Source organism: Mya arenaria, chromosome 4 (assembly GCF_026914265.1).
Source record: "Mya arenaria isolate MELC-2E11 chromosome 4, ASM2691426v1".
Taxonomy (NCBI): domain Eukaryota; kingdom Metazoa; phylum Mollusca; class Bivalvia; order Myida; family Myidae; genus Mya; species Mya arenaria.
In genome coordinates this window covers 75,238,478-75,266,252 of record NC_069125.1, presented here as the reverse complement: position 1 = coordinate 75,266,252, position 27,775 = coordinate 75,238,478, and the positions used below count along the sequence as shown (strand labels likewise).

At 34.3% G+C, this 27,775-nt stretch overlaps 2 protein-coding genes across 4 annotated transcripts in view; one reads left to right on the top strand and one right to left on the bottom strand.

Moving 5' to 3' along the window:
• Positions 1-3,959: 3,959 nt before the first annotated feature.
• LOC128230322 (protein CUSTOS-like) lies at positions 3,960-12,585 on the bottom strand. The gene is made up of 6 exons (XM_052942503.1): positions 12,446-12,585; positions 8,819-8,921; positions 8,209-8,310; positions 5,833-5,906; positions 4,581-4,683; positions 3,960-4,271 (listed from the first exon to the last, which is right to left on the bottom strand). The coding sequence occupies exons 1-6, from the start codon at positions 12,540-12,542 to the stop codon at positions 3,983-3,985; spliced, it is 768 nt and encodes a 255-aa protein (XP_052798463.1). The 5' UTR covers positions 12,543-12,585; the 3' UTR covers positions 3,960-3,982.
• Positions 12,586-15,293: 2,708 nt separating this feature from the next.
• The window catches only part of LOC128231313 (ATPase MORC2-like), a 51,069-nt gene continuing 38,587 nt past the window's right edge, over positions 15,294-27,775 (top strand). For 2 of the 3 annotated variants that reach the window (XM_052943963.1, XM_052943960.1), the window contains exons 1-8: positions 15,300-15,606; positions 16,718-16,771; positions 17,011-17,045; positions 17,212-17,280; positions 18,004-18,094; positions 18,493-18,601; positions 23,061-23,135; positions 23,417-23,634. In XM_052943963.1, the coding sequence (XP_052799923.1) occupies positions 15,539-15,606; positions 16,718-16,771; positions 17,011-17,045; positions 17,212-17,280; positions 18,004-18,094; positions 18,493-18,601; positions 23,061-23,135; positions 23,417-23,634 (719 nt within the window). In that variant the 5' untranslated portion in view covers positions 15,300-15,538. Of the gene's footprint in view, positions 15,607-16,717; positions 16,772-17,010; positions 17,046-17,211; positions 17,281-18,003; positions 18,095-18,492; positions 18,602-23,060; positions 23,136-23,416; positions 23,635-27,775 lie in introns of all 3 variants that reach the window. The other variant, XM_052943962.1, reaches the window with a different exon arrangement.

Sequence of the window (27,775 nt, the reverse complement as noted above, 5' to 3'; positions counted from 1 at the left end):
TGAGATGTTTTTTTAAAACAAAACAGGGAGTCAGCCAATTTTTTGTTGTTGCTGTTGTTGTTGATCAATCGTGACCCCTTGTATTTTTGTACAGGGTCACCCAAGGAAGCTTCCTGTAAAGTTTCATTGAATTTGGATTGGTAGTTTCAGAGGAGATGTTTTTTAAAGCAAAACAGGGAGTCGGCCATTTTGTTGTTGTTGTTGTTGATCAATTGCGACCCCTTGTTGTATTTTTGTAGAGGGTCACCCAAGGAAGCTTCCTGTAAAGTTTAATTGAATTTGGAGTGGTAGTTTCAGAGGAGATGTTTTTTTAAAGCAAAACAGGAAGTTGCTTATTTTTTTTATGTTGTTGATCAATTGTGACCCCTTGTTGTATTTTTGTAGAGGGTCACCCAAGGAAGCTTCTTGTAACGTTTCATTGAATTTGCAGTGGTAGTTTCTGAGATGTTTGTTTTTTTTAGCTCACCTTAGCCATAGGCTGAGGGTGAGCTATTAGGATAGATGATTGTCCGTCATCTGTTGTCTGTCGTCCTTCCACACTAAGTCTGTTAACACTCTAGGGGTCACATTTTTGCCTCAATTGTCACGAAACTTGGTCAGGATGTTTGTCATAGTAATTACTCTGACGAGTTCGAATATGGGTCTCCTTGTTAACACTCTAGAGGTAGCATTTTCAGCCCAAATATTCTTGAAATTTGTCAGAAAAGTTGTTTCGATGATTTCTAGCCTAAGTTCGAATATGGGTCATCTGGGGTCAAAAACTAGCCCAAATATGGAAATACCATGTTAATCCTCAGTTTCAGAGGAGAGGTTTTTTTAAAGCAAAACAGGGAGTCAGCCATTTTATTGTTGTTGCTGTTGTTGATCAATCGTGACCCCTTGTTGTATTTTTGTAGAGGGTCACCCAAGGAAGCTTCCTGTAAAGTTTCATTGAATTTGAATTAGTAGTTTCAGAGGAGATGTTTTTTAAAGTATAACAGGAAGTCAGCCATTTTGTTGTTGTTGATCAATCCTGACCCCTTGTTGTATTTTTGTAGAGGGTCACCCAAGGAAGCTTCTTGTAAAGTTTAATTGAATTTGGATTGGTAGTTTTAGAGAAATACCTTGCTTACACTCAGTTTCAGAGATGTTTTTTTAAAGCAAAACAGGGAGTCAGCCATTTTGTTGTTGTTGCTGTTGTTGTTGATCAATAGTGACCCCTTGTTGTATTGTTGTAGAGGGCCACCCAAGGAAGCTTCCTGTAAAATGTCATTGAATTTGAACTGGTAGTTATAGAGATGCTTTTTAAAGCAAAACAGGAAGTCTGCCATTTTGTTATTGTTGTTGTTAATCAATCGTAACCCTTGTTGTATTTTTGTAGAGGGACACCCAAGGAACCTTCCTGTAAAGTTTCATTGAATTTGGCCAGGTAGTTTCATAGGAGATGTTTTTTAAGCAATTGTTGACGGACGGACGGACCGACTGACGGACGGACGATAGACAAAAACCGATCACAATAGCTCACCTTGAGCACTTCATGCTCTGGTGAGCTAAAAACAGGAAGTCAACCATTTTGTTGTTGTTGTTAATCAATCTTGACCCCTTGTATTTTTGTAGAGGGACACCCAAGGAAGCTTCCTGTTAAGTTGCATTGAATTTGGCCAGGTAGTTTCAGAGATGTTTTTTAAGTAGGGATGCAAACGAATATTCGAATATTCGATCAAACGTTTGGTATTCAAATGTTAAAATCGGTATTCGAATATTCGATGTCTTTTGATGTCGAATAAATATAATAATAAACCTTTTGCTTAACTCTGTTATTGTGTTTAAAGTTGGTTTTTCTTGTTTTTACAACAACTGGCCAATACTGCCAGAGGTGTGAATGTGATACACTAAACACGCGTCATATGCCATTTAGGGACATATCGTCGAGTACCATAAAAGACCCCGTAATTTTACAATAACTCGCTTAATAAAACAAGTGACACACAAAATTCAATTAGTTTCGGTAAATTTGAATGCCTTTGCCAATCAAGGAATAAACTAGTTCCCGAGTTGGTTTGGCTTTTCCAAGTTTTATTTAGTAGAGGTAAATCCCAGAACGAGGCTGCTCGTACTACAGAAAGACCATCCATTGGCGCATAACGCCATTTGACCATCATCCATCTAAGTTAACATTGTCTACAGATATGAAGGCAGAGGAATATAAATGAAAATAATTCTTTGTTTTTAATGTATTACTTTCTGTCTTTCTAAAATGAGGAATTTCCGAGGCTCATTTGGTGAAATTCATGGTCCGCCGCGCGTAGTGGTTACGACAAAGAAGGGCTAAAATGTAACACTATTACTTAGGCGAATAAAATAAAAGTTTACTACAACTTTTAAAAGATGTATTTTGGCTATCGAATATTCGTTCAAAAGAATTACAGAATATTCGAATATCAATTTTGCCATTCGTTTGCATCCCTATTTTTAAGCAATTGTTGACCGACCGACTGACTGACGACGGAAAAAGACCGATCACAATAGCTCAACTTGACCACTTCGTACTCTGGTGAGCTGAAAAAGAGAAAACCCTTCATTCAATTCACTTCATACTTCCCCCAGTTGTTCAGGACCATCACACAATGACGTTACTGGTACATTATTCCATATTATCTTAATACAAATTATGACCGACTTAGGAAAAAAAAAATTGCTTTTGACCGGCACATTTTTTATATATATTTCTAACCAAAGTGAAACCTGGCTATTAGAACGATGTATGCCGTTGTATGCTGGGCGGCCCAGCATGAGGGCATCATTAAACTCACCTTTGGTATAGAATAACTTTGGTTAGGTTTGACAAATGATGACCAAACTTGGTATATCTGAAGAGTTTATGGAAATATTTCATGGGATTGTGTTTTTGGCCCCTAGGGTCAAGGTCACTTTCTAAAAAAAATAGAAAAGTGGTTGGAAATGAATAACTTTAGCAAGGGTAGATATATTGCAACCAAGCTTGGTATAATAGGAACAGTTTATAAAGACCTTTCATGGGATTGTGTTTGGGGCTCAGAGAGTCAAGGGCTAGATCAAGGTCACTGTTACTAAAAACAGAAAAAAATGTCAGTACTGGATAACTTTGGGCTCGGACAAATACAGCTAACCTCGAACAAAAAACTGGGCCAATATGAAATCACCTACATGTAATTAATTACATTACTGTTATAATATAACCGAATTGTGTGATGGCCTTTTACAACTGTGTCAAGTATTAAGTCAATTGAATGATGGGTTTAGAAGTAATAAGTGAAAATCCTAAATTGTCCTTAAACATAAACATGACACACTGTGCCCTAAAACTTTAGCCTAGGTTACGAAGCCAATAAGGGGCAATAATTTGTATTTAGGATAATATAGTTATGTAACCTCATTATGTGATGGTCCTGAACTGCTGTGTGAAGTATTAAGACAATTGAATGAAGAGTGAAAATCCTAACTTGCCCTTAAACTTAAACCAGAGTAAAGCCTCCTTATCTTAAATATTGGGAGGTAAAAATGACCACATTTGGTAGGTTTTTATTAAAAAATGGCTTTAAAGTAAGCGAGTGAAAAAAGTAAGTTTGGCAAGTATTGACATTTCATGGACAATAATTTAAGAGTAAATGGTGCAATATGGCTGGTTTTTCGAAATTCTTTGAGATATTATGCCCTTTAACACTGTAGCCCAGTGTAGTAAAGATTGGATAACTAATACTCCAGTAAGAGAGGAGGCAAAATAAATGTTGAAAAAATAAGGACCATTACCCTGCTAATATATTGCGATCTAGATGCTGATCAAATTTGGTCATGATAATGAGTCAATACACATTGTAACCAAGTTTGGTAAAAATTGGATAACAAAAGCTTGAGTAAGAGGCCAGATGATGAAGAGTGATGCCATGGACAGTGATGCCAACAACATGCTCAGGCAACATAAAAATAACAATAAAATAAAATAACATTTTCAGGTGTTTTTATTTCAGGTTGTCAACATCTGTTTTTTCTTCTTTTTGTGTTTCTTTTTTGGCAGTGCTTCAGGAGCATTATCCTTCAAGCCAGTCATGTCAGTACATGTACTTGGTCTAGATTCTCCCCTTCCATTGTGAACATGTACAGAGTCACTACCACAACCATTATGTACATCAGGTACTGTATTCCTAACAATGATGACATCTGCTGGTCCCATGTTGCTGTGATACGGTACCCGGCTCTGCTCCACTATCCGCTCATGAGATATTGAGGCCTCTGCCAATCTCTCATCCTCTGAGCTTAAAAACATGGAAAAGAAAAAATCTGTCTTCATCATATTTATTTATTGAAATAAAGTCTAGGCTTAAACACTGGCCATTGTTTAGATTGACTACAGCAAACAACATTTTGATAAAAATAAATACTATCAATCTTGAATGAACAATCTACAAGCCAGTCTTGGCCAATCATGGCAATGGAAACAACTAGTTATAAAATTCCTTCAGCAAAAAAATAGCCTCAAACAAACTGATTATTTTAATTGAAGATACATTCAATTTACAAGACATTAAATCAAGGTGTTGATGTTGACAAGGTTACTTTCTGACCTACTGTCGCTGGATGAAGGGGGTCGTTTGCGACGGGATGGCTGTTTTGGCTGGTTTTCACTCGCAGAAATGAACAAAGATGAACTGTGAAACAGTCGGATTCCTGCAATTCACAATGAAATATTTCATTATTTTAAACTGTTATAGTTTGTACTAACTAACTATACAGGGAAAACATAAATTTGTTTTTTACATTAAAGGGATCCCAACAAATGTAAAGGTTAGATCAAGGAGACTTCATAAAAATATGTGTAATGTCAAAGTATGTTTTACTTATTCACTAAGTTTCATGTAACATGAAGTGTCTGTGTTTTTGCACAACACCAAGGCTTAGGCGATATCATCAAGACTTAGGCATTAGCATCAAGGCTGAGGGGGTATCATCAAGGCTGAGGCATTATCATTAAGGCTGAGGCAGTATCATTAAGGCTGAGGCAGTATCATCAAGGCCAAGGAAGTATCATCAAGGCTGAGGTAGTATCATCAAGGCCAAGGCAGTATCGTCAAGGCTGAGGCAGTATCATAAAGACAGAGGCAGTATCATCAAGACAGAGGCAGTATCATCAAGGCCAAGGCAGTATCATCAAGACTGAGGCAATATCATCAAGGCTGAGGAAGTACTATCAAGGCTGAGGCAGTATCATCAAGACTAAGCCAATATCATCAAGGCTGAGGCAGTATCATCAAGGCTGAGGCAGTATCATGTAGACTGAGACAATATCATCAAGGCTGAGGCAATATCATCAAGACTGAGGCAAAGTACCATCAAGGCTGAGGCAGTATCATTAAGGCTGAAGCGGTATTATCAAGACTGAGGCGGTATCATTCATCAAGATTGAGGCAGTATCATCAAGGCTGAGGCAGTATCAACAAGCCTGAGGAAGTATCATAAAGGCTGAGGCAGTATCATTAAGGCTGAAGCGATATTTTCAAGATTGAGGCAGTATCATGAAGGGTGAGGCAATATCATCAAGACTGAGGAAATATCATCAAGGCTGAGGCAGTACCATCAATGCTGAGGCGGTATTATCGAGGCTGAAGCAGTATCAATCATCAAGACTGAGGCATTATCATCAAGGCTGAGGCAGTATCATCAAAACTGAGGCGGTAGTATCATTTCAATTTTGAAAAATAGATGAGCAAAAGCTCAATCCTCAATATTTTGTTTACAATCAAACTACAATGTCATGATATAGAGGGAATAATTATGACGATTTGAAGAACAGAATAAAACAACAATTTTATTTGTTACCTTGATGATCTGAATTAGACGTGGTTTGCTGACATTTCGTTGTCTGGAAACAGGTACTGGAACTGTCAATCAGGCTGAATACAATGAAAGATGGTTATAGAAACATCAGATGGATTGTTAGATGTGATCTGACTACAGTACTCTGTCATACTTGCTTATGTGAAGCTCTGTTATCAATTTTTGGAATGTATGTACTGAATGACCTGGATTTCCAATATTGATAGTTATGTAATGCTTTCAGTTATGTTTATTTTGGTTGGTTGTAAATCGTTTTAAAGGGTTTGAAATGGCACACACAAATCATATCCTTTAACAACAGGTTCCCAGGTATAATTCACTGTCAAAAGTTTTGTTTTAATGACTTTGTTAGAAAAGAAATGACAAAAGAAAGTGCCTGCAGTGAGACTCGAACCTACAACATTCTGATTTGTATTCAAGAAAGTAACTACCTCAGCCATACAAGTTTACACAAATCATTTAAAAACCTTAAACTTTATTTTTTAAAAGACTTTGAATCCCAGCTGAATATCAAATCAATTAAACTTTCATGCTACCCTTGATTGGCTGATGGAAAAGTAGCCAGAAAATTACATCCTCTGTGCGAACCACGGATCCTTATATAGAGTGTATATCTAGGATATGATTTAGTCAGATGGAACAAAGATATGAGCTACATAAAAACTTAAACTTATTAGCTTAAAATTATTTATTTTACAACAATATAGAAAAAGTCATATCATTAAGTCATATTCATATCTATTTCGTAGGCAATATGTGACGTAAGAGTATGTTTTTTGGTTGTGTTGGAAACACACATGTCCTGCTTGGTGTACACAAACCAAACTCACATACGCCAAGGTATTGAATCAAACCCTGAACAACTTGGTGTGAAGGGCGTGTACTTACAACTATGAAAACCAAATATTCGAGAGGTAACAATTTAAACTGCATGTTTAATGACATCACAGTAAAAAGTAACATGCAAGATATTTTGTGTATAGCACTTTCTTAATAATACCTTGACTGCTCACACAATAAGGCCCAAAACAAGAGCTGTCGTACTACATTAGGTGACTTTGATGCTGCCCTCCCACCAGCCCGCCCGAACAAAGACGCAATTCATTGAAATAACTTGATTTCCCATTATGAAAATGTGGTTAAGAATATACAGATATGCCTTTCAGAAGAAATTTTTAAAAAATCAAAAAAAATCAAGGGCCATAATTTGTATTTAGGGTTAAAATGAAGTTATGTTTCTTGTTGTAAGATGGTCGTAAATACTTTTGAATTTTATTAAGTGCATTGAATGAAAGGTATAGAAGTTTTTTTATTAAAATCCCAACTTGCCCTAAAACTTTAACCTAAGTCAATCAGTGGCCATAACTTGTATTAAGGATAATATGGAGTTATGTAACCTCATTGGGTGATGGTCCTGAACAATTATGTGAAGTATTAAGTCAATTGAATGAAGGGTATAGAAGTCATTAATAAATATCCCAACCTGCCCTAAAACTTTAACCTAAGTTCCATAGTCAATCAGGGGCCATAATTTGTATAAAGGATAATATGGAGTTATCTAACCACATTATTAGATGGCTCTGAACAACTGTGTGAATTATTAAGTCAATTGAATGAATGGTATTGGACATTTAAGTGAAAATCCCAACTTGCCCTAATACTTTAACCTAAGTCAATCAGGGGCCATAACTTGTATTAAGGATAATATGGAATTATGTATCCTCATTGTGTGATGGTCCTGGACAGCTGTGTGAAGTATTAAGTCAATTGAACGAAGGGTATAGAAGTTATTAATAAATATCCCAACCTGCCCTAAAACTTTAACCTTAAGTTCCATAGTCAATCAGGGGCCATAATCTGTGTAAAGGATAATATGGAGTTATCTAACCTCATCATGTGATGGCCCTGAACAACTGTGTGAAGTATCAAGTCAATTGAATGAAGGGTATTGGACTTATAAGTGAAAATCCAAACTTGCCCTAAATTTTAACTGGACGCCGACGCGAGTAGTATAGCCCTCCTTATTCTTCGAATAGTCGAGCTAAAAATGGGCAAGTTTTTTTTATTTTATTTTCTAATTAGGCTTTATGTAAGAATATTATATTCTCGTCATTGTAGAATGGTGTTAAGTAATCATCTGTATAAAGCATTCAAGGTTTTAAACTACATATATAATAAAACAAACACTCATATTTTTTTTTAGAATATATATTTTTTTCCCCAACCAACTATAAAAATGGTAGGCTTTGTGCCTATTACGTAGTTATGGTCGGGTTATCCAAACCAAATGTATTTTTAGGCCTTATGAACATGATATAAATAAAAGAAATATGGTACAATGCCAGACTGATGCCATACTTGTCTAGTGACTTGATCAGTTTTGCTGCAACATGCCTGCGGAAACCTGGGGTCGTACTGAGTAGATGGTTACCTTCATCCTCCTCCACGGAAAGGTCTGGCCTGAATACAAAAGGTAACATGTCAAGTTACAATTATATTAATTGAGAAGGCAAGAAAGTAACTGTGTACATGAGCTTAAACGATATTTTAAAAACATATGTATTAACATACGATAATTTATCATAACAAATGTATAAAATCTTAATTGAATGATGGCTAAACATTGCATATCAAATAATACATCAACAAAAGCATGTCCCTTATTGCATAAAATTTAACAATATAATATAATAGGGAAAGTAAATGGGTATAATTTTGATAATTTGGATTTGATTATTGTAAAATTCACTAGAGAAAGAAAGTAACAGTTAGTGATGAAAGTTTGATAAGCAGGATAACGCTGCATTCATTAAAGCCATCTCAGTTTAGCACCTGTTCTCAGTACAGCCAAATATGATTTCTTAATTTAACTAAGTGTATGAATGGTGAAATCAAACATAATGAGTTAAGGATTAAATGAAAACCATACATACATTTCAGAAATAAAGACAAAATCTACTTCATACACCTGTTTGATGGCAAGATTGCCATTATGTTTTGATGTGTTTTATTCTCTGTCTCATCATGCTGGAGCTGATTGGCTTGATTTGTCTGCACTTTGGATCCAGTAACTGTAATATAAGAGGAATCTAGTATACATCGTGTGTTTCTGGTACATGGAAAAATATGACCGGAAGACATGTGTGATGCTTCTTACCTGCTTCAGATTTTTCCATCCATTCTAGAAACACATGATTGGTTCTTGCATAGCTTTGATATGAAATTTGACATTTAAAACATTTTTTAATGTTTCAACAAAACCCATGTTTGGCGATTGCAGCTTTTCATGTCCATAATTTTTTGGCTCATTTAGTTTCTGTTAAAAATTGGAATAATTTTTACCCAACCTTTTAAAATGTGACATACTTGGATGGGTGGTAAAGACCGGTTACACGCATACTGTATAAAAAATGTGGAATTAAACAATTTCAAAAAACTACACATTTAAGTTGTCAAATAACATAGGTGAGTTTGTGGAAATATCTAAGATTATGATTATAACAGTGAGTCTTACAGATCTTTATAAAATCTCAGGAACTAAAGACAGGTGTCATTGGGTTAGCCAACAGAGCGAAAAAAATGGGAGATGAAAATAGGCCTGATAGAAGCACTCTTTCCTCTGTAACAGTGACCAGAATTGGTTTGTCTTAAATTGTTTTTGTCAATATTGAGTATTTAAATTATTTCAAACCATCATTTCAAAACAATGAGTCAAATTCATGAGGGCTGGTACAATGTTCAAGTAAATATTAAGTCTTACTTCTAGTCCATATATACATGTATATAAAGCCGCCATAGTCTTCTGAATGATTTTTTGCCAATCCTTTTAGGAGGCATTTTGGATGGACTGAGCTTTAACAGGCAACACATAAAATATCCAAATGTTAACTATCCCCTAGTTAAAGGAATGTTTGGCATGACAATCTCCTGCTGTGCATCTGCTAATAATCATACTGGTGTCACAGTAGGGGCCAATTTCCTGTGTATTTTTTTATTGGCTGAAGGGCCATTAAGGGTCCATTTCTATAATAAAAGAAGATCAGAGATCTGATAAGACAATTAGGCAATCAGATTAAGATCAATACACAGAGGTTGTGTACAAACACACGGTTTTGGTGTGTGTGTGTGTGTGTGGGGGGGGGGGGGGGGGGGGGCACTAATAGAAGGATTAAACTAGGCCTTCAAGCCTTCAAAGCATATTCAATACATGTAGGTCAGAGTCAGATTTAAGTCCTTTAGAAATGCAAATGCTTGTTGGGTATACTTAGCAGTCTGCAGGGTCAAAAACAGAGTTTAAAATTTTGGAATTGCAATGCGACAATAAATTTGTTGTACCATAATCAAAGTCACCAATTATCATTCTGTCTCCAAATTAACTATGTCATATAAAAATGTGTACCTGATACTGGTAGCTATACATGTAGTCATTCTAAAAGAATTACGGACACTACGGACCATGGACATTACGGACCAGACACTACGGACCAGATTTAGGGACATTACGGACCAGATTTAGGGACATTACGGACCAGATTTAGAAATTTACGGACCAGATTTAGAAACTTACGGACCATGATTTAAACACATTTTTTTTTAATTATTCACTCATTAGTTTTTAATTTGTTAATAAATATTGAATATGAGTGCTCAGTATGACGTTATATCTTCCATAAAACTGTGAAAAATCGCGTGAAGTTCGAATAGATCGGCAGTTAAATCAGTTAAAAGCAACAGAAGATATATGTTCCAAAACAGTTTATTTACCAAAATAAATCGAGCACATATAAGAACACGTGGGTGATACTGGCGGCTGCGGATATCTGGCTCACCTCAAGAACACTGTCTGTTGTTGGCAGTCGCATGATGTGGTCGGGTGGTCGGACGTCGCTGTGGTTGATCGTCTCGTCCTATAATATTAAAATGTTTTAAACACAAGCTATTGGTTCATCAGTTTTAACCATTTCTGAAACTAAAATTTGTCGAAATTTGAAATCTATGTTAGTTACATGTTTACCAAGTTCATCATCCTATCTCATAAGAAAACTGTAACATACCTGGACTTCCATAGACTCTTCTGGTCGAGTTTCATCATTACACGTGATGCACGTGAACTCTAACTCGGTCCCATCCACGTTCGCAGCATCATACTGGGCAATGGATATACCGGTACCACAGCGTAGATGTTGCCAACGTTCACATATGTCGCATTCCACGGCGCGGTGGTTTGCATAAACACCTCTAGACCAGTGGATACAACGAGCGCAAGGCATACTTATAGATCTTTTCAGTTTTATGGCAGAGGAAATTTTGATGATGGTTATACCTATTCGGCGAGCACGCTACGTTTTACAACATATCGTCTTTAATCGTAGCGTGGGTGCTTTGGACTGTATATATATAAATATTCCTACACAGTATGTATAAATCTCTGGTTAAAAATTCAATATTTAAATAATAACTTAAGAATCTATCACATACGCATTAAAATCAAACACTTCAAATACATCATATACAAACATTTTAGGCTCAGCCTACATTTTAAAAAAGATGTCTAAATTTTAAAATTCTTTACAATAGTAAGTGTTTATATATACAACGTATCCTTGGCATTATAACAACTAGCTAGTGAGAAATTTTATTTATTTTTTTAAATGACAGATTTCTCACTAGTTAGTTTCCTAGTATGTAAACCTCAACTCTTGCTTTATATTAAATAAACGATGTGTGTTTGTTGCAATTCTTGCAAACTGATTTTTAAAACTGGCAATTTCTGTTGCCTTAATTAGTTATAATTGTACCCGTAATTATCGGCGGTATATTACAAAAGAAACAAACATTACAATGACAACCTTTAATTGGCAATCATAAAAGTGTGAAAACCCATTGTAACGGCGCACTTTCAATTAAATCAGATGAAACGGAAAACAAACAAATATGACTATTCAAAGTTTATTTCAGAAAGCAATCGATCACATATGAAAACATTAATATTCACATTTACAATTAGAAGATAAACACATATTACGTTCATTATTATTCGAATTATCATTATACTTTATTAAAAATATATTGATGTTTAACATTGGAATTTCATGGGATTTTTCAGTTACATTAAAGATAATTGTCATACTGAGCACTAATATTCAAGTATTTATTAACAAATTTCAGACCAATGAGTGAATAATTAAAAAAAACAAATGTTTAAAAACAATATAAATCATGGTCCGTAAATTTCTAAATCTGGTCCGTAATGTCCCTAAATCTGGTCCGTAGTGTCTGGTCCGTAATGTCCATGGTCCGTAGTGTCCGTGACCCTTCTAAAATGCTGTCCAAGCTTCTGTTTTCAATGATATTTAGCCTGGACATAAGCATTAAAAAAAGAAGCCTGGACGTGTTATACGGGATTCTTCTAATCCTGGAGGATTTGATATATAAAACATCGTAAAAAATCCGTCAAAATACAATTAATTGGACTAGATCTATTGTGGGTCGAAACAGATAGGGGACGAACCTGTTTTACACGAAACCAGATCATATATGTGACGACATTTATCATTTAATCAACAAGCATTTGATGAAATAAATAAAGAATTACAAAAGGCTACAGATGATTCCACAGCTTCTTTAATCTTCGCAAGATCTTCGTTTTCGTCACTGGATGAACTCAGATCGCTTTCGACGGGCGCCGCCATGAGCTGTGTATAATCCCCGGATCCTGGGAAACCGTCAACCCAAACAGTCTCAATAATATGACTTTAATATACCGGACATACTGTCGATTTATTTTCTACCATTGTACAATCATTTAGCGCACATTTCCACACGAACGTATTGTTCTATGTCAGTCGGTATAAAACATGAATGAGTCCTGTTTAAGAAAGTCGTGGCCAAATTAAGTCATCGACGTCCGTTGTACGCCGACGACGGCCACAGTTAATTGCAACTACTGGTTGAGAAGCAGTATATATATATACTTCAAAGGCTCCTCCCGCAACACATTGTCTTTTAAATACAAGTTTGATTTGTTTTCAATGCTTAAACTTATTTGATCTTATTTTGTTTTTTTAAGCGTCAAGTCAAGTCAAGTTTCCTTTATTTCACTCATTCCAATACAAACATGGATAAATGAGGTAGTGAACATCATATGATAAATATCACAAAGGCAAACGAGTAAAATGCATACATATATATATATTTGATTTCTTACATTACAATTGTTTGACAGTGTATTTCATAAATATAAAATTGCCAGTGTAATCAAATTGCTTAAATTTTTGTCACATACATAAATGGATAAATGGAGAGTCATTAACATATCATAGCAAATATGAAACAAAATGGCTCATATTTTGAATATGTCAACAGGCATGTGGTACAACTAAATTGTTTCCAATAAAATTGCTTTAACAAAAAGTATTAAGTTTAACATCTGTATTTTATTCCGGGTATTCATACGTTTCTCTAGTTTAATTGTTCAAATATTAAATTGTGTGGTTTATGACAAACATGTGATCTGAGCGATGTCGAGAAACCAGCTCTAAAACCTGTCTGACATTCATGTATGATACGATTGGATTCGACATAATGTTTAGGTCTATTATTTACTACGCATGTAAACAATTTCCTCCATACAACTAAGAAGAGTAATTGTTTTCAGGTTTTGTCGGGGCACCCTTATCATCTCAGTTTTAAAAATATGATTAACTACTCCAACAGTGAAAGATTGAGGTAAAACACTATGCTCAAAATTCAAGTTAAATAATTGCATATATATATATATATATATATATATATATATATATATATATATATATATATATATATATATATATATATATATATATATGTTCTTAAAACATCAAAAGTATTTTTAATATGTTCATTTGTTATTTTATCTAGTCCATTATAGCTTTGTTATTTTTTTAATGATTTTACAGCTTTTTCAATTTGAATTAAACTAATTTGATATTATTGTAACGGTCCGCTGTTTGCGGCGGATTGCGTTCATAGTCTCCACTTCTATGCACTTGCTAGAAAGCTCAGCTGTCCTGTGAGGCATAGTTAGTTGTAACTTCAACAACTTTTAAAGCTCTGCTTTCCTGATGGTTGAAGTGTAACGGTCCCCTGTAGGCGGCGGAGGTCTACAGCGGCGAAGGTTCGTTCATAATAATAATCCGTATAAAACGGAAGTACGTTCATACCGCATGTAAACTTGGTTGGTTGCAAATTAGCAAATCCCGGGCTATGTGAGAATAGAGAAGTTAATGTATATTAAGACCAGTGAACCCCATCAGGGTCGAGCATGCTTTTCCCTGAACGGATCTGTTTGTGTTTGTTTCATTACGTGTATGCATCTGTTTTGTAAAATTAAGAGTTATGTCATTGAGAAATAATATATATATATATCAGTAAATACATGTCATATTCCACTTTTACTTTGTACATTTCAATAAATTCCTTGTTCAAGCAAATATTTTTTTTAAATAATAAGTCATTTAAAAAAGGCGTTGCTGTCCGCTCTATTTTTTCATGATAGGTTTTCAAGTTTCACTGTGCCAAGTTTTATTGGCAATGCCAGCAATACATAAGCCTTTGGCCATGAGGAATACTGTTCACAAAGAATGAGATGTATACAACTTGAGAAAAGTGAGAAATACAAAATAAACAAGAAAAAACACACATACATGCATAGTGTACCGTGAAAAGGGAATTTTTATATAAGTGCATATCTTTCTATGAAGCGCGATAGAACGTCATAGTAAAGCAATATTGTAAATATATTTAGACACACATCTTGTAGTGTTTTTAAGACATTAACCCCTAAATTTATTCAATGTATTGCATGAACTGGAAAACTGTATTGTAGACGTACGTAAATCATATTAAAAAGGACAACCAAGCATTAAGTGGAATTAAGATTTAACCATATTAGTAGTGTTTACACTTTCGTTCTAAACGTACAGCATTTAATTGAAACGACGAAACATTTAACAAAATTCAAATCCATTTTCAAAACAACAATTTAACATGAAAAACTAATCATCTCACATTTTAACAACTGAAAATGAAATCGAAAACAAATATGTGTGTATAAGCAAAGCTTTTATTATATTATTTGTCTGATTGGGATAACACCAGTCTGATACAGCTGTGTCAGTCTATTTAACCGATTAGTTGATGAACGGTGTTAGGGTCAGTGTCCCGAGTTTTGACCTTTTAAGCAATTGCATAAATAGGAACCGACCAATATACTAAAAAAGTAGGACGTATTGGTACTACTTGCAGTAAATGAACTTCTTTGAAATGAAACTATAAGTTCAAATGAACGATTTAATTCCCATCAAGTGCACTAGTGTTAATGACATACTGAAATATGTAAGATCTGTTCTTCTATCGAAATGTCAACAAAACCCCAATTAATTGATTGCGAATGAATATATACCGGAAGTTTGGGGAGCCATTATTGTGACCGCGAAAATGTATGACATATAATTTTAGGGTGAATGCATCTTTTTTCGCGTTAAATTGAACTATTTTATGTGAAAAACACTAAAAGATATAATAAACAAAACAAATTCCTTCATATGCAGCATGTCATTTCCCTAGGTTTTCTGAAAGCGAGCGTTTCTACCGGTGTGCACTAGAATAACCATTGCCTGTGTTTGAAGTTTGAAGTCAACGAAGGATAATGACAAGCCATTCATACACGACTCTAAGCAGGGCACAGCTGAGCAAGGAATATCTTCACACAAATTCGTATGTTATGTCATAACGGTTTAAATCATTTATGTTTGTGCTATTTTCCGTATTGGTAGTTTGGCAATATTTTATTCCCGGTGACTAGTACCTTACTACTTGTTCCTCGCACTGAATTATTACTTTGCACAGTTTTGATATCATCACTGCTTTGACAAAATGAATCAGACTCAGAGAACAAGCAATCCTTCTGTCCATGAAAAATCGGATATCACTTGCTCACTTCTAGTTTTTGTCCACACAATAAAACTCAAAGCTGTTAAACATGCATATCAGTGTAGTAGACACTAAATGAGATTTTTTCCTTTTAGTAATATGAAATCCATGTGAGACAAAAGGTCTAGGCTTATCTTTGCGCAAATCATGGAAGACTTCATGATATCCATTCTATCTTTTTTTGATAATGAAGAAACATTTCCATGTTTTGTGATGCTCTGAAAAAGAGAATGTTGAATTGTTGATGCTATGCTGGCTAAAGTATGATGTTGTTGACCAATAACATTTATTTTCTGCATAATATAGTGCCATATAATTATGTGATGCACATGTATAAATTCATAAATGTTACATTCCTGTTATGTCACTAGTTGTTTTATTCCGAGTAATGGAATGGCAGACCATGTTTAATAAGACAACAGAACACAGTAATACATCTATTAATATAGCATGTCAATTCATTCAGCATGTGATTTTGGGTAGTGGTCACCAAGCCAGACAAGTGGGTTTCCTCTAGGAACTCCGTTTTCCCTGAGAACACAAGACCATGTGCACTTGCCTAACATCTTCCCAACGAAAGTGATTCATATAATGTTGCTATTATTTAACAATCATTGTTAAATAAGCAGAGTGCCTGGCGTGGCTTTTGAGACAGTAGGACCTGAGGTAAAGAGTGCTCTTTAGATGGTAGGAACTCAGGTCTAGAGTGCTGGGTCTGGCTGTTTAGATGGTAGGACCTCAAGTTTAGCATGCTTTGTTGTACCTTAAACTGTAAAACATAACCTTTAACATCAGTAAAAATACTTTGTGTTAAAAGAAATCTACAATTCTGACAGGGATAATAATATTTTATTATTATTTTTAAACTCATTTATCATGTTTATTTTTTTTTCAGAACAACTCATGAGTTCCTTTTTGGAGCCTTGGCTGAGTTGGTTGATAATGCAAGGTATAATAGTAATCAAATGACTTCAATTGTTAAGTGTATCAATTTATCTTTATGTTTAATATAAATCTTCACTAAAAAACACTCTTAACATAAAAATGGCTCTGTTGAATTTAAGTCTTGTGTATTAAAACATACGGGAGAAAAAATAGAAAAGACTTTTCCCTCTGTCTGAAACCATGTTTGAATACAAGTAAGCTGTCAGATATATATTGAACATGTATTTTTTTCTTGTTTTGCAGAGATGCCAATGCAACTAAACTCAGTTTATTTACCTGTAAGTATGCTTTTCTGTTTAAACCAAAGGTTACCAAGCAGCCATATGCACAGTTTTATTAAATAAAAATTTGCTGTAATTATCATAAATGTGATTTTGATTTAGCTAAATGCAAAGCACTAAAGCAATGCATCAATAAATTATTTTGCCTTTAAATCTTTTCCAGTATTTGATGCTTCCCTGCGCGGCAACTATATGCTGTGTTTCCTTGATGATGGCGAAGGAATGGATCCAAGTGAGTAAAAGCACTGTTGTGCTCCAGCCTTATATTTCAAATTTCAACCGGTCTTACAGGAGAAATGGCCATTGACATAGTAATACATGTTTAAAGAAATCTTGTGTTGTACCTAGAACTGCACCAACGCACATGAAACTTAATAGGTATTTTGGTTAGCATAGGCTGTTGCACACCTGCTATTTATGTCAAATTTAACACGGTCTAACAGGAGTGATTGCCCTTGACTTGACTTGGCTGTTGTACACCTGCCATTTCTGTTTATTTCATCAGTCTAACAGCAGTTATGGCCCTTGACTCAATAAAAAAAGGTCTGAACAATCTTGTACTGTGTGTTGCAGCAAAAGAATTGCTCTTGGACTTACAAAGTTTCATAGGAATGTTGATTAGCATGGGCTGTTGTGCATCACCATTTTTTTTCACATTTCACTTGTTTATTCCACAACACAACATTCTACTGTGCCTTTGTACAGGTGGCATCTGGGTAATTCTTTACAACTGTGAAAGTTCTTGTTTAACATAATATCCTGTATGTTATACATATGTATTTTTCCTGATTCTAACAACAATATTTTACAGTTTTACAAAAGATTAGATTTGAGATATCGACAATACTCCATTTATTTCATGATGACACACATAATATATATTTAAATAAAACTTATGCTTAAATTTATCATTCATTTACTTTGTTATTTAATTTTACCCTGACACTGTTTCCAGGTGACACAGCGGACATCATTACATTTGGAAGGTCCAACAAGAGAAATGTTGATGATCACATGATTGGCATGTATGGAAATGGACTCAAATCGTAAGTGCTCATCTCTATTCAAGGTATTATATCCATATTTATTCTTTGAGTATATGACTTGAATTTTATTATGCAAAGTAGTCTGTTATAGATGTTATGGAATGGACTGGGAATCGTTGCTGATCTTTACATTTAAATAAGGTGTGCGATTAGTTTAGCAGCGGTTCAATGCGAAAAATGAGGCTTTACTGCAAAACATTCCAATCATTTCTCATTACCATCCATGAACAACATTTTGAATTAGTTATTAAGAACTCCTGTGAATTAACTCTACCATATACAAATGTGTTTACATCTGCTGCTATATACACATGTGTTTACATCTGCTGCCATATATATACACAACGTAATACATGTGTTTACATCTGCCCATCATGTTAACATGTTTATGTGTTCAGGGGCTCAATGAGGATTGGTAACGACATGATTATTTTCACAAAGAAGGACGACACACAGACATGTCTGTTCCTCTCCCGCACCTTCCACGATGAGGAGAAAATTGATGAGGTACGTAATGTACACCATTCAGTGATTTTTTTTGTAATTATTTTTACTGCCTGTGCCTTGCAAATTGGGAAAAAAAGTTGACTTTGGGAAAAATACAAAATCAGGCCAAAACAGCTAATATAATGGCAAGTCTAGATGTTTTAACATTTTTATGCATACATCATGCTGTGAAAGAGTAAGTCTTGTCAAGATTTTGTTTATACTTCAAGAAATTCATTGCTTTTTTATTCATTAATGTAATCTGCATTTATCAAATTGGGAAAAAATTATAAGATTTTGGGAAAAATTGACAGTATTTCGCAAGGGGAAACAGCCTTTAGAAGGCAGTAAATTGCATGAAAAAAAATCACTGCCATTGTCTAGGTCAGTCAAGGGGCTGTCCTTTTTACTCTGTCATATTTTTATTCATTGATGGAGAAAAATGTAAGAAATCTGTAAAATAAAATGTTCACATGAATGATACATTTTTATCTGCAAATATCAGTCAGAACATGATTAAAAACTGTGCCTTCTATCCTCACACTTTGAATGGTCAAAATCTTAAAACTGCCTCAAAGGCATCTAATGTCAATAATAATAATAATAATAATAATAATAATAATAATAATAATAATAATAATAATAATAATAACTTTATTTAAAGAAGGTAACACATTAAGACATAGGAATCATATTATAAACAAACATAACACACGACTTATTTACAATGTGGCCTTCTGAAAGAAACATACACACGCACACACACATACATGCTTAGAATGAAAACGCAAGCAATAAATCTATGTTATTTCAAAAAGGCATGTATTAAAATGTTATACGAAAACATAAAGAAACATGAATATAATACATTAATAATAACATCAATGCCGAACAATACATCAATTTGTATCTAAAGGTTAACAAATCGTATCATTAAAATTTATTAACTGAGTAAGTAGGACAGTCACACATGTATTTAACACCTTACTCGAGATATATATAATGTAAAAACAATAGTCATGGAATTATGCGTCAATGACAAATCAGCTATCATTTTGGTCAATGCATATTTCATTTAATTGTCCAAATAATCCTGACAACATGGTGCTCAGGGGGGGCATAATGTTTGACAAATATCTCTTGTTCATATTGATTTTGAGATCAGTAGGTCAAAGGTCAAGGTCACTGTGACATTGAGGTGAAGAAACGGTTTCCACTCATTAAATAAAGAACGCTTGAACCCAGAAACTTCATACTTTGTATGCTAGTTGGTCATGACTAGTAGATAACCCCTATTGATTTTGAGATCAGTAGGTCAAAGGTAAAGGTCACCATGACCTTGAGGTGAAGAAACGGTTTCTGCTCAATAACTATAGAACACTTGCACCCAGGAACTTCATATTGGTTTGCAAGTTTGTCATGACTATAAGATGACTCCTATTGTTTTTGAGATCAGTAAGTCAAAGGTCAAGGTCGCCGTGACATTGAGGTGAAGAAACGGTTTCGGCTCAATAACTTAAAATCCTTTAGGTCCAGGAACTTCATACTTGGTATGCTAGTTGTTCATGAATAGAAGATGATCCCTATTGATTTTTCTGATCAAAAGGTCAAAGGCCAAGGTTACCATCAGGTAAAAAACGATATGTTGGTGGTGACTGTAAGCCTAAAAATGGTTTCTGCTCAATAACTAAAGAACGCTTTTACCCAGGAACTTTAATACTTGGTATGCTAGTTAGTCATGACTAAAAGATGACTCGTATTAATTTTGAGATCAGTAGGTCAAAGGTCACCATGACCTTGAGGTGAAGAAACAGTATCTGCTCAATAGATAAAGAACACTTGCATCCAGGAACTTCATACTTTGTATGCCAGTTAGTCATGACTAGTAGATGACTCCTATTGATTTTGAGATCAGCAGGTCAAAGGTCAAGGTCAACGTGACCTTGAGGTGAAGAAACAGTATCTGATCAATAACTACAGAACCCTTGCACCCAGGAACTTCATACTTGGTATGCTAATTGGTCATGACTAGTTGGTGACCCCTATTGATTTTGAGATTACTAGGTCAAAAGTCAAGGTTACCTTCAGGTAAAAAAAGATATGTTGGCGGTGACTTTAAGCTTAAAAATGGTTTCTGCTCAATAACTAAAGGACGCTTGTATCCAGGAATGTAACACTTGGTATGCTAGTTGGTCATGACTAGTAGACGACTCCTATTGATTTTGAGATCAGTAGGTCAAAGGTAAAGGTCACCATGACTTTGAGGTGAGGAAACAGTTTCCGCACAATAACTATAGAACGCTTGCACCCAGGAACTTCATACTTGGTATGCAAATTGGTCATTACTAGTAGATGACCCCTATTGATTTTTTTATCTGTCACACTTTTGTTTCAGCTCAATAAATAAAGAACGCTTGCACCCATGAACTTCATACTTGGTATGCTAGTCGGTCATGACTAGAGATGACCCCTATTGATTTTGAGATCATTAGGTCAAAGATCAAGGTTGCCGTGACCTTAAGGTGAAGAACAGTTACCGCTCAGTAACTAAAGAACACTTGCATCCAAGAACTTAATACATGATATGCAAGTTGGTCATGTAGATGATCCCTCATGTCATGATGACATTGAGCTGAAAAATGGTTTCCGATCAATAAACGAATAACGCTTGCGCCTAGGAACTTATTACAATGCAAACTTGTTTACATTTTCCAAGATTAATCAACAACACATTTTTCTCTTCACTATTTAATACGGGTAAATTAACCAAACTTCACTGTTGGTTCGTGTCAGGTCCAAATGTACAAATTTCATGTTCATTTATAGGGGAGACAAGCGCTTTTTTCAAAAAAGCAATCTCTAGTTTGGTTTACTTGTTCTGGTCTATGAAATGTTTGCATAGCACTAAGCTAAAATATTGTTTACAAATAAGAAGAGGGATACATATGACATCTTCATTATTGTTAATTTACTATTTACAAACAAACTTTTTATGTTTCTAATCTTTGATAACTGTTTTAATTACATGTATTGATCAATTAAAAAAAAATTTACACACCAGATTTAAGTTTGAAAAGTCTTTGTTTAGTGTAGTGATAGCAAAAATCAGCAGTGATTTTTATTTAAATTTTCAAAACCACCTGTGGCTTTACAATTGGGAAAATAAGCGTGTTAATTCCCAAAATTGGGAAAATACAATGACCATTAAAATGGTCATTTAAAATAAACAGTAACAAAGACACCTATTAAAACCGTTTCAACTCTCTTTAATGACTGTTACTATCATCAAAACATGTAAAACATGATTTTTGTGCCAAATGATCCCTATCAATATTGGGAAATTTTTCATTAATAATTACAAAGGATATAATTTATATAATACCGTACTATAATGAATAGCATTGGTATTTTCATCACAATATGCACTGACTCTGTTAACACCTTACATTGTTTAATCCCTTGTTTTAACTCTTTGAAATAGTCAAAAACTTCAGAGACAATTTAATGGGCTTATCTTCCTCTTAAATTGGATACAAAATCTGCTGTCTATTAAAAATGATGACTTTCACACCCATAGAGAGAATGTAATGAATATGTCAATATTTTTCCAATTTCCAAATAGTCAGACTTGTTTGCAATTGATCATAAAACAAATCAATGAATTTTGTAGGATTTCATCAACATGTTTCCTTTGGCATTCATCAAAAAGTAAATACACCATCATTATAATAAATAAATACTTTGTCATTTCACCCAGTTGTCTACTTTCGGTTTCACTTCTCAGTTCTGTCATTTTCCGATATTGGCAATGAAGGTCAATGTCATGTATGTAAACATGTAGTATAGACATGACAAAGAACAGCATTGTCTATTAGTTATTTTAATCCCCTCCTGCACCGAATAATATACTGACACTTTTCAATTAGTAATCCTTTTGTTGACAATGATACATGTTTTTAACTCAACAATTTTATTTCTTAATTTGTTACATGCTCTCTAATTGGATAAAAAATGTAGTTAAACCAATGAAAATTCACCCTTCACCATGATGCGGATATTACATCATTGTATGTTTATGTGAATAGACACTTGCATGTAGGGGATATAACTGTTTTGTTTATATTTTCATCGTCTTTTATTCTTATTTTCTTTTGAAGTTTTAGAACTCCAGATTGGAAATTTTTATTAAGAAATGGGAGAAAAAAGGGTACTTTTTGCCATTAGGAACATGACCGAATACCGGCTATAAATATTGCCGGAAAAACCCTGACATTTCATGATTGTATTTTTCATTCATTTCTGAGGGGAATTGATTACCAATTTTTGGGAAAAAATGACATTTTTTGGGAAAATTGGACGTTTTTCGGCGAGGGGAAACAGCTGTTATTGGGCGGAAAATTTCACGAAAAAAAATCCCTGATCAGTTGCAGTTTTTTTAATATAATTGATTGGTTTTGTAGAACATGTTATTGTGTTATAGGTTATTGTGCCATTGCCATCCTTCAAGATAGGGAGCAGAAATCCTATTGATGACACAGAAATGGGCCAAGAGAGGGTAAATTTGTGTTGTTGGCACCAAATAATGATATTTGTGATGACTCTTGTATTAAATTTGGAAACTGCTCATTCATGCTAGTCTCATTAATGGGCATATAAGAATATGTGACCAATGAGCTTGAGTTACTTGATTATATTCTGATACCTACAAGTTGTTTCTCTCATCCTGTTGTGTTCCATGTTTGTTTTTTCAATTAGATGCAATCCTCTTTTTTCAATTCAATTAAAACATTATGTGTTATAATGTGTGAATATCGAACCACTGTTATTGTTTTGCAGTTTGCGATGGAGATGGACATTATTCTGCGCTATTCACCGTTTAAGACAGATGATGACTTCTTTGCCCAGTTTGACCGTATTGAGGGCAGCTCGGGAACACTGGTCATCGTGTACAACATGAAACTCCTGGACAACGGCGACCCAGAGCTGGACATACTCTCTGACCCACAAGACATCATCCTTACTAACCCAGAGTCTGACTTCGATTCTGATGATGGGTAAGTCTGGACATTGGAAGGAATGGGTCTAGCTGCTTGTTTAAATGATGTGCAGTCAGATTATAGCAAGACTGTCAATCTGTTAGACACTTAAAACCTGTTTTGTTTGTGTTGTAATTTACTATGTCTCCTGGAGTCTGTAAAAAAATTAATCATCATTTGAAATTATCTAAGCATTATAGTTTTGTTATTTTGCTATATATCAGTAAAATCTGAAATTTAGCCAGTATCGTTGAAAACACACTTAAGGCTATTCTATTTAAACATATAACCCCCGGGGGGAAGGCACTTTTGAACTAGACCTCCCCCTTACAGAAGCAAATTAACCGTTTGGGGGTCCTACCTCTATTTGTTGTTATAGATCCGGAATAACCCCCTTTAGAAGCGATTTAAAATTTACAAGTATAAAAGGTTAAAAAAATTAATTCACTGATCTCACATTAGGCTTTAATGGATGCTGTTAATGATGATACATATGTTGAACCATTTCTGTTTTAATTCACAACATTTTCCCAAGATTTGAAGAGTTACTATCATTTTAATTTTACACTCTATAGTCACCGTGTTTTATGTTTTAAACTATCTTGTTGCTGAAGATACATTGATATCATTAATTTACCGTTATAGGAAGAATCACATGGCACATCTCCAGTCCATTTGTCAAACAGAACTTGATTTTAACTTTTTTGAACATACCCTTTAACGTTTTCTCAGAAATTGGCAAAAGGTCTTTCTTCAAGGGACTTTGACCCTGATTTCAAAGTGGCAAAGAGATCTCATCAAACCTAATGACGCATTAGAAATTGATGTGAAATACAATTTAATGATTCAACTGTAACACTTCTTATATCATTAATTTTGATAAGAATAAGATTATAATTTATGCCATGAACTCTTTTTGCTGTGCAAAATTAAATGGCATATTTATCATGTTTGAAGCAAGTTGATGTGTCTATCTTAAAAAATAATTGGAAAACAAACACGACATGGTTGTATGGATTTGTAATTAATTGAAAGAGCTTGTAAAATTATTGTTTATAGTATAAAACAATATGTTGCGCATTATGAATATTATTATTGAATAATTGTACCAATATGTTGCGCATTATGAATATTATTATTGAATAATTGTACCTGTAATAATATTAATAATAAGCACTTAGTAATAAGTACTTATAATTCTATACAGATTATATGACTTTCAATGATCATGACTCAGATAAAACAAACAGTCTGAGAAACACAACCAATGAATGGGAATCCAACCAATTATCACTGTCCAATTTACAGTAGCTGTGCAACAAAAGAGGTCCATTTATTAATCGCTGTCCTTTCAACACTTATGGTAAAACCAACATTTTCAATCAGTTAATAGTTGTTGAAATAACACTCGTGGTCCAATCTATAAGTATAGCCATCTAGAAACAATAGTTGTCCAACCAACAGTTGCAGTTCAAACATCACTAGCTGTCCATTTCACTTGCTGTCCATTCAGCAGTCCAGCCAACAACGGTTGTCAAACCAACACTTACAGTCCAACTATCTATAGGTGTTTAACCAACACTCATGGTCCAACCAAAATAGCAGTCAAATAAACGAAAGCTGTCCATCCAATAGTAGTCTGTCGACCACCACTGGTTATCCATCACTATCGGCTTGCAGTCCTGGGTGTACTAGCAGCCAAACCAATTCTAATGGTGATCTTGATGGAAGTAATGTTCTCAAAACATGATATCAGCATATTTGAATCATATCTGTAAATAAAAGGAAGGGAAATTAATAGCAGAAGTGTTTCATCTATTTGATTTAACAACAACAACAATAATCAAATAAGATTAGGAACAGTATATATTTTTCAGAACAGTTTACCCCACCCACCACAACCTCCTGTCTAGGTAGTTTGTCAAGCGATTAATATCTTATGTTATGCATATCATATCTCTATGATGTATTATAAACTCATTGAAATGTCATATATAATGAGAAAATATAATTCATAACAAACCTGGGGTGGTAATTTATCCGATTTTAGCGCTGTTATTAGACTTCATTTCAACCCGAAAAGAAACTGGAAATTCCTATACCGCAAAGGATTACGGTATATTGAGAAATTGCTATCAAGGAATAAAACAGAAGAATTCCGCCAAGTATAAACAATTCAAGGGAGGTAACACAAATTAACTGTTCGATCGGTCTGAAGGGATTTTCACCCTTATGTCATATGTGATTTAATTTTTAATTTTGACACCCCCCATCAGAAGCAAATTCCACAATTTGGCAACCACCCGCAGATGCAAATTAGTGAAAAAGACACCCTACATTATATGATGAAAAAAATTGCCGTCCCCCCCTGGGTTATATGTTTAAATGGAATAGCCCTTAAGGAAACGGAAAAAATAATACTGTTGCCAAGTGTAATGTCTCTACAAAGTTAATATTTTTGAGGTCACAACCAAGATCTTACATTTTTTTGAGAGAGGCCCCTGTTTTCTATATATATAAGTCAATTAACTCATAGAATTATAATGCGGAAATGGTTTTGTTACTTGTATAACTATAATATTTGTAACTGCAATATTTATGTTACCTACCATTCATTGCTCAGCTGTTGTTTCTCTTGACTGGAACGTTGTTTCTTCTTTGCTTTTTATGCTTTATATGTTGTCAACACTTTTGACATCTACATGTGTGGTAAAGTTTCCTTCTTATTTTGATAATAATAGAATCATTTTATGTCAGAATCTATGTTACATTTCTTTTATTAACAAAAAAACTATGCAGGTCTTTAATAATATTTATCAATTGTTATTCATATAGAAGTAATAAATAACAGAAAGACATCAAAATGAGTAATTTTACAGAACTAAATTTATGACATATGTAATACATGTAGAAATACGTCAAAGTTAGCTTGGATTCTCTTATCACAAAGAGTAAATTTTCATTCATTTTCAGCATGCCAAGGTAAACTGTCCACGTTTGTATTCCAAGAATGTTATTTTGTTTCAAGTTGATAGTTGCTCCACGCACATGTATCTCATGTACAGCATGCATGTACTGCTGGTCTGTTAAAACCATATAGCTTACAGTTGAAAGGGACACTCTGTCAAGTTTATAGCAATTTGAACACAGACATGTTATATCATTTTGTGTGTACATATTTTGTGCTGAGAGCAATCAAATAAAGGGAAAATTCTACAATTTTTACTGCTATCCTAAATCATCAAAGATGCTTTTACAAATAACATTAGAATTGTTGGGACTGAAAGGTGGAGAGGTACTGAAGAAACAATGTGTCATGTCTGACAGAATGGTCCTTTAATAGCAGCTTGAGAATAAAGATAAATATTTCCACATTTATTTCTCAGAGTCATTCACTTTTACATGCGAGTGTGTGTGTAGATGAAAAATGCTTATTTGTAACTGCTTAAAAAAATACTTCTTAATATGCATCCTCTTTTAACTGAAAGTTGACATATTGTTTTTTTTGCATGGTCGCTGTCTGTCACTCCGTCTGTCTGTCTGTCACAAATTTATGTCGTGGGTATCTCCATAAGTGTTTGAATTACAGCCATGAATGCTTACAGGAATGTTTATCAGCAAGTCAAGTTGTGTGTAGGGTTTTGTTTCTGCAGTATTCTATTAATACAATAGTTCGGCGAACAAAGGGATGATATGCGGGGAGACATGTACTTGTGTGGGAAACAAACATCTAGTTTTAAATTGACTTTGATAAACATTGCATTTACCTTAACCTGTGTATTTTTGAGCATACTTCACTAGTTGAGCCTAAGACAAATATGCAGACTATGGTATTTTCATCCAAACATGATGAAACTTTCTGAGAGTGTTAATGAGCATGATCATAGATGTCTTGGTTAAGTTCAATCGTGGGATTAATAGCCTCAGTAACTCTAAAGTTGTGCCCCTTTTGCATTGAAAAAACGGTATGTTTATGTCTTGTGCAGACAATTTCATTAGTAGTCCAATCATGATGAAACTTTGTGACATTGTTTATGGGCATAATGTCTTGGTCAAGTTTGATCGTGACGAAAATCACCTCAGATACTCCAGAGTTATTCCCAATTCAATTAAAATGCAGCTGGTATACATATTTTTAAGGGTATGATAATTGGACAAA

Excerpts from the sequence above, each read along its gene's own strand:
- LOC128230322 (XM_052942503.1), bottom strand. The coding sequence starts at position 12,542 with ATGGCGGCGCCCGTCGAAAGCGATCTGAGTTCATCCAGTGACGAAAAC. Across the intron at positions 8,922-12,445 it reads GGAATCATCTGTAGCCTTTT|TTACTGGATCCAAAGTGCAG; the intron begins GTAATTCTTTAT and ends CTTATATTACAG. Across the intron at positions 5,907-8,208 it reads CTGATCAAGTCACTAGACAA|CCTGATTGACAGTTCCAGTA; the intron begins GTATGGCATCAG and ends CATTGTATTCAG.